General features: G+C 41.7%; 1 protein-coding gene across 3 annotated transcripts in view; it reads right to left on the bottom strand.

Moving 5' to 3' along the window:
* Positions 1-7,764, bottom strand: part of Daw1 (dynein assembly factor with WD repeats 1) — a 66,005-nt gene extending 58,241 nt beyond the window's left edge. For all 3 annotated transcript variants that reach the window (XM_010608142.2, XM_010608143.2, XM_033764666.1), the window contains exon 1: positions 7,653-7,764. In XM_010608142.2, coding sequence (XP_010606444.1) covers positions 7,653-7,734 — 82 coding nt within the window. In that variant the 5' untranslated portion in view covers positions 7,735-7,764. The remainder of the gene's footprint in view (positions 1-7,652) is intronic.
* Between the last annotated feature and the right edge of the window lie 472 nt (positions 7,765-8,236).

The following is an 8,236-nucleotide window of genomic DNA, read 5'->3' as shown; positions in this document are numbered from 1 at the left end:
TGCAGGATACATCAGTCTAGGTTGGAGGTTGTTCTCTTTTAGTACTTGAAATATCTCATTCCAGGCCCTCCTTGCCCCAAGGGTTTGTGTTGAAAAGTCTACTTTGATTCTAATGGGCTTCCCTTTGCATGTGATTTGTTTCTTTTCTCTTACTGCTTGTAGTATTTTGTTCTTCTGTTGGGTTTCTGGGATCCTGATTAGTATATGTCTAGGTGTAGATTTTTCTTTATTGTAGCTAGTTGGGGTCCTATATGCCTCAGTTATCTGAATGTCAAATTCTTCCCCTCTGTTTGGGAAGTTTTCTGTCATTAATTCTGCGAACAGCTTTTTAAAGTCACTTGTATTTTCTCCTGCTACTTCATGTATTCCTACCAGTCTTATGTTATTCTTCTTTGCATCATCTAGGAGTTGTTGGATCGATTTCTCATGATCCCTTACTGTTTTTAAGAGACCTCTCTTTTCATGGTCACTGACTGCAATTTTATCTTCTATATCTGAGAGTCTATCTTCGCATTTTTTTATTCTGTTGCGTACACTTTCTATGGAGTGCTTAATCTCCTGGATATCTATCTGTTTGAATCTGTTTTATGGATTCCATTTCTTTCCTATGTTGGGCATTTATTTTTTCCATTTCTTTCTTATGCTGGGCCTTCATGGCTTCTATCGGTCCTGAGCTCATCTATTTTTTGGCAGTTTCTGCTCTAGAGTCTCGAATCGTGGCTTCCATTTTGCTCACTATCTCTATGGTTATCTGGGAAATTATTTCTGTTTTGAATTTTTCTAAAGCCTGATTGATCTGTTTTGTTACTTCCTGTGCTTTGAGTTCAGGCTGTCCTGGTGGTTCACTATCGGCCTTTTCACCCTCATTTGCCCTACTGTTTGCCAATGGTGAACTGGAAGTCTGTACTTGTGTCTTGCTTAAGTGTTTTTTCATTTTTATTTTTGTTGTCGGACTGTCCTTGGTTTAATCTCTGGGGTATCACCCAAATCTTCCTGATATAGTTGCACCCTAGCTTCTGTGTTTCTAATGACCCACAGACATTCTCATCTTCATAACATCAGAGAAACAGCTCATCAAATCAACAGCAATGCTTTATCCCAACTGATACAATCAGCAACACATTAAGATCAAGCACAATTTGGACACTGACCACCTGTGGTAGTCACTAGTCTATCACCCTTAAATCATTTGAATTAAATTGAAATCAAGAAGCAGTCCAGAACATGTCTGCAGTGAACAAAATTTCAATACAGTGTATTTACCATTTAATGGCTCAGACCGAGCGAGGATGCAAGTCCCCTGGTCTCAGCTGGCTGATGGCTGAACACCATGATGCAGAGTGACCTCAGGCTGCAAGGCCCAGATTGAGTTCCCCAACCTTCTGAATGGTTGAACTCCACAACATTCTATTACAGATTTCCCATGCCCTTTCTTTAAAGATGTTCAAAGTTGGGAACTCAGAAAAATACCCTTGATGACCACCTCTGCCTCTGCAGAGTGGGTCCAAAGACTGGCACAGTCAGGAGGTCTGAGAGTGCAGGAGGGGGGACTTATGGGAGTTCAGAGGCGCCCACGTGGCTATCTTCCTGGTGCTTGAGCGATGGCGGCTGGTTGGGGAGCAGGCGTGTCTCTCCTTCCCTAGGTGGATCGGGGCCCAGGCTACCTCCCGGCACTTGAGCGCTGGCGGCTGAGTCAGGAGCAGGCGTGGCTCTTCTTCCTGTGGTGGATCGGGGCACAGGCTCTATGTGCTTTTTTAAAAAAGCCACCACACCTTGAAGAGGATGAGTGTAGTCTTGATCTTTTATGTATTTTACAAGATTTGTTTATAAATGAATACTCCCTTTGTAATTAAAAAGTAAAAATAAATAAATAAACCAGAGCATGATGGTACTTGCCTGTAATTCCAGCACTCGGTAGGCTGAACCAGGAGGATTGCCACAAATTTGAGGCCAGCCTAGACTACATAATAAGTTCAAGGCTAACCTGAACAACATGGTGATACCCTGTCTAAAAAAAGAAAAAAAAAATACAAAATTTTTCTGAAAGGAAGAAAAATTAAAAATGGAAAAAGAACTATAGTGGTCTATATTATTAGAATATAAACTCTAAAGGAACAAAATCCCCACAAGGGTATTTAACCCACATAAAATATAATCCTTTGAAAGTTACAAAGTCTACATAGATGGGAGACACTGTTATCAAGAATCATTTCCTGTTCTTATAAAGTTTTCACAGTATATATAAAAGTATTTAGTACACACTACTAATTTGTTGTTGTTGTTATTGTTGTTTTGAGACAGAGTCTCACTATGTAATTGAGATTGGCCTGAAACTCAATATGTAGTCCAGACTGGTCTTGAACTCACAGCAATTCTCCTGCCTCAGCCTCCCAAGTGCTGGGATTACAGGCATGCACAACCATGCCTGGCCACACTACTAATTATTGAAGAAAGTAAGAATTCAATAAATATCTGAGTAAATAAATGATATAAATAAGGAGAAAATAATAATAATCTATAACTCCAAAAAAGATCTTAAAACAATAGTACTTGACAATTCACATGGTATAATCTAATAGCCTAAGGAAAAGCATTAAAAATTTTAGCAAACAAATTAGCAAAAGGCTGCTTTTCCCAATCGACATTATCTTGTTTCTATCAACATGAATAATGCTCAAAGGCTTAGGCTGACTAGTGAACATCTGAGCTCTATGCACATGGATCTAGAAAATGAAGAGCAGTATCTGCAATGTGTTCATTTAGCTGCCTCACTGTGACAAAATATCAGTGCAGTGTCTTCATCTTTCCCACAGTCTCTGAGTTCCAATATGAGCAAAAGGCTGTGATGTGTGCTGGGCAGAATACAAATGGAAGGAAATGGAATTCATATGAGCAAATCAAAAATAATGAAAACAAAGTCTTTGTAGATAGGGAGGGAGGGAGGGGTTGAAGGGAGGACAGGGGGATGGGGAGAAAAATAAGAACCAAGATGGATTATGTAAAGGTACAAATTTCCAGCAATGAACGTCACTATATACATTAAATGCACCAATAAAATTGATTTCAAAAATAAATAAAATAAACAGAAAATAGACAAAGATATTGACATGTCTTTCCTCAATGATTAATTCCATAACATCTTAATGTTCTTGATTGTCTCTTAGCTATGAATTAAGTAAGTATTAATTTCCCAAATTACATGAGTAAGGAGCTTCTACCCTCAAAACTTGGCAATATAGATTTAAAACTATGATTCAAAAGATATTAGCATTTTTTTACTGAAATGAACACAAGTGTTTAAAGTGCTCAGAATATTATCCTGTTAAAATAGAAAAGACAGAGGTTGACTGACTCAGTTGGAAAGCAAGTAGACAGCGATTACCATTGACAAACCCAAGAACAGAGATCAACGAATGTGACCAAGACAGAAAGGGAGTTTCCCTCCTTTAATTAACCATATCACAGCTGTGTACTTTCAGTCATTTAGGATGAATTCAACAGGTGCTAACCGAGATTCCAGATTTATATGCTACTCTATAAAAGTGGGAGGACTGAAATCAGAAGATTAGAAGGCCAAACAAAATTGCTCCTGAGTGGCAATGATTCAGCGGTGGGACTTTTTCCTACTTGAAAATGTTATTGAAACACCCACATGCTATTCAACAGTATCTTGCTGACAGTATGGCTCATCAAAGATTGGAATTCAGAAATTAAATATCTGAGTATGTTAAGTAATATAATCTCATTATAAGGTAATCATTAAGGTACTAGTTGCATTCTAGAACTTTATCTGAATCTGTAATTGCTACTAGAATTGTTGACTTTCAGGGCAGACACAGATCATTTATTTCACCTGTTCATGTTTCCAGAGTTCTAAGCATTGTATTTAACACAGCCCATCTCATCAAATGTGCTTACTGGACAAATATGTAAGTGCCTATTTTATGCACCAACCTCTACTGTAGGTGCTAGAGATATTTTAGTAAACAAAATCAGCAGAGTCTCTGCCTTTACAGAGCTCTAATATTATTGGGGAAGGTTAAGTAACAAAAATGAGCAGTTATTACCATGTGTTGGAATGAGATAGTCCTAAGAAGAAGAGACAAAGCAAGGAAGAGGGCTGTGAAATACTTTGAGAAAAGGGCAATTTTAAAAGGGAGGTCATCTAAGTCTTCACTTTGTTCACTTTTGAAAAAAGAGCTTAAAAATGTAGGGACACTAATTATGCAAATGTCCATAGCTAATGGACATCTATTGATGTTGGATGATTATTCCAGGTAAAAAGAACAGCAACTACAGTGAACCTGGTGGGGACACACTTGGCCCAGAAAAGAAGAGGTAACAGAGGAGACCTAGGAAATGGTGGTGTCAGAGATGCAAAAGGGGAAGGTCCTGGGGATCTTGGTGATCTTAGCCTTCAACAGAACAACACAGTCAGGTTTATCTTCCAAGAGTCTTCCTGCTGCTGTATTGAAAACAGACTGAAGTGGGAGAAGGGTGGAAGCTTCAGCAACCGAGAATGCAAGTGATGGAGGTGGGCAGATGTTATTGGGTTCCATGCATACTTTGAAGGCAGACTGATAGGATTAATCACCGGACTGAACATGGAATGTGAGAGAGAGAGCATACGAGGATGAGTCCACAATTTTGGCATGAGCTGCAGTTAACTGAGATGGGAAGACCATAGAGGAGGGATACCCCAACCTATATGAGATGTAACTTGACTGGAAGATCCTCAGGGCTGCTCAGGAAAAATTTTCAGCCTTGAGAGAAGATGAAACTGTCCAAAAAATGACAGTAAGTAGAAAAGAGAAGTCCGAAGTCAAAGACGTCAGACACTCCCACATTAGAAGATCAGTGAGAAGAACCAAAAAGCTTGATGAAGAAAGAGTGACACTGGGGTAGAGAGGAAAACAGAGTAGAAGACAAAGGAGCTCAGGTCTTTATGTTCAAAAGGGCCAGATGCTGCTGTCAGGTCAAGAGAGGTGAGACCATGACAGGGCCAATGGACCCAGCAATACGGAAGTCACTGGGGACTGTGAACAGGGATTTCAGGGGACCAGGAAAAATGAAAACATGAGGGAGTGAAGCTTAACTGTGCAAAGAAGAGAGAAGTTGAGGGAAGAATTCTCTTTCAAGGAGGTTTACTCTCAAGGGAAAAAGACTAATATGTTAAAGCTGGAAAGTGTCAGCAAACTGCAAGATGACTGACAGCTTCATGGATTCAAACAAATTGCCCAATGGAAAAATGATGGGGCAAGAGTCAAGCATTCTATCTCAGAACCCACATTTCAACCCATATTCCGTAACAAAGGGATGAAGGCCTGGCATTCATTTATTGTTACTATTCGTGGGAACCACCACTGGTACAGTCAAGTATAGCCAAAGCAAACTGTGCGGGCTTAAGGAAAACAGGGTGTTAATCTTAATGCAATTTCCTACAGGCTGCACCCTCCTATCTTGAGCTTTTTCCTGTCATTTTAATTGGATTCTAAGAAGAAAAATACAAATGTCTCCCTCTTGTCTACCAAATGCGAGCTTCATGTTGGAGAAAGCTGCAGTGCCAGCTCATTCTTGCAGGGAGACAGAATCACAATCCCTTGAGACTCCGGACATCTATTCACAACGGTTCCTGTGCTTGAACAGACCTCTTTTATAATCCACATTCATGCATTCATTCAACAAACACTGAATGCCTCCTACATCCCAGACTCTTTTCTGGGAGTTAAAAATATAGCAGTGAAAAAAAGAACAATGTCTTAGTTCTCCTGGAGTTTACACTCTGTGGGAAAGAGTTGGACATTTACAACATAAACAATTGGGCTGGGATTTAACTCAGTGGTTTCACCGCCCGCCTTGCAAGTGCAAGGACTGGAGTTCAATCCTTGGTACCAATAAATAATAATAAAATGTAAACAGTAAATATATTGCAGGTCATGATGGATATAATAAAAACTAGCATAGCATAAAATCAGTGAAGGATACTTTGGAGGTCTCTCTGGCTTGCTTACATTGACTGAAACCCAACAAAAAAAAAAGAGGCCAACCTTGGTCTAGGGAAAGGAGTAAAAAGTGCTCTGTTAAGTCTTGAAAGGACTGTTAAAGGAGCCTTAAGTACAAGAGAAGGTAGAACAGTGAGATTATACAGAGCAGGTTCAGCCAAATCCTGTGCAGACGCTAAGTATAATAGGAGACTATCAGAGATGCCTCATTCAGATTCCACTCGCTGCTAGTGGCAGACAGACCGTGGGGGATGAGGATGAATCCAGTTGAGTGGCCTAGCAAGAGGGGATGGCTGCCAGAACACAGGGGAGGACTGCAGTGGAATCTGGAAGGAATGGGATGTGAGTCAAGAAAACTGTGCTGCAGAAAGAGGGATAATCTGATGGAGTCAGAATATTTTGGAAGGAGAGCTGACAGGCTGTGTTGATGCCACGGAAAACAGAATGCAGAGGTCAGTGAGGAACTAGAAGGGAGAAATAAGGGGGTGACCTCCAAGGCCTGAAAACACTGTGTGGGCAGTGATGCTATCCACAGACAGGGCACAGTCTGAAAAAGCAATACAATCGGGATGGGATCCGAGGAAAAAAAATTACAAGAGCTCTGTCTTTTACACATTTTGGTAAAGCTGTTATTAAACAGCTGGCTATGTTGTTGGGGAAAAGTAAGATGTTTACCTTTCAATTCTTCAAGTCCCAGCCCTCATGAAACTATCTTTGATCAAAGTGATCCCACCCTTGTCTGAAATCTTTAGACCACCTCTTCTCCAAGCCTACCGTTAACTGTATTTCAGTCATCTTTGTTCTGTGGCACGTTTTGTGGCCTTTTTAAAAAATATATTCTTCTTATTTTGAATATGAGTTCTGAATTAGAAGCCAAGAGTTCTGCTCCGATTTTTGTCCCTAACAAGCTCGGTTGTCTGTGGACTTCATGAATACTCAAAAGGGGGCATAGATAAAAAAGAGGACCAGAAGAGGATATCCTACGCTAAAACTGTAGCATTTGATGGATTTATTTCACAATTAATTTATTGGAGTCAAGGACTATGAGCTTCTTCAAGGTCAGAGCACAAGGAACATAAAGCTTATAAGCAGGTGGCTGTTTCGATAAACCCTACTGAGGAGCCTGGGAGTAGCTTTGCATCCTAGCATGCTCAAGGCCTCAGTTCCTCCCGGCACCACGAAGAGGTGCTGACTGGTGGATACACACAGACTAGAATATAACCACTGGTGTAATATGCTTTGCTGAGTATCAGTTTCTCTTGTCCTGCTCCACACACCTTAACCTGATTACGCTGGTGCATTTAAATGAAAACCAGCGGGGTCCTGCGATTGTCTCCCCTTCCAGAACCGGTATCTCTCTCGGGTTATCGGACACCTCCCCCGCCCAGCGAACCCCCTCACTCCTCAGTAACCAGGAAACGGCACATTTAAAAGATGAAAGACTGCCTGAAAGAGTCCCTTGAAAAATTCTGAGGTACCAAATCGCCCATGATCTCGGGTGTGAGCGCCCAAGTTGGGGAAAGTCCTTCGCCGCGTCCCTCCAGTCTCTCAGTGGGGACACCGGCGCCCGCCCCCTACCCCCCACCACCCGGCTCCCTCGGACCCTCCCACGGAGTCCAGGCCCCTGGGCCAGGTGTGGGCAGCCCGTACCTGGCGGGTAATACCGCAGCAGGAAGCTCTTCAGCCTCATTTTCTCGCTCTGGGGTTTCAGGCTGAGGGGCTTCGTAGCCATGGAAACCGCCAAACAGCAGCGGGTCGCACGTGCGCATGCGCAGAGACTGCCCGGCGCGGGGAAGGGGTTGAATACAGGCGGGCGGCCTGCAGTGTAGACATGGGGTTCTGAGGTGCAGGGAATCAAGGGGCTGAGAGGGCCACCGTGTCTCCATAGGTGAGTTTGCTTGAAGATCTTAACATTTACTTAAATCGACTCACTTATTTTACTTCACCTTTTAAAGTGTAACTTAACTCTGGTGTGAATAAACCATGAAAGTACATAAGATCCTAATGAGATAATTGACAATGTGAAATAGGAAGAAAAGGGCTAAAGGTGTAGGGAAAGTGGGAAGGTTAGGGGAAAGGTAATACGGGAAAGGAAACAAATAGGAAAAAATGAAAAAACATGGAAATAAAATGTGTGTAAATGGGGAGGGGAGGAGGGGGTGAAGAGAGGGCAGGGACAAGTGGAAAAATGAGAACCAAGACCTGTCATGTAGAGGTACAAGATCCCAGTAATG

Source organism: Fukomys damarensis, unplaced genomic scaffold (genome assembly GCF_012274545.1).
Source record: "Fukomys damarensis isolate Sample0158 unplaced genomic scaffold, DMR_v1.0_HiC HiC_scaffold_16, whole genome shotgun sequence".
NCBI classification, from domain to species: domain Eukaryota; kingdom Metazoa; phylum Chordata; class Mammalia; order Rodentia; family Bathyergidae; genus Fukomys; species Fukomys damarensis.
This window is presented reverse-complemented; position numbering and strand designations above follow the sequence as displayed.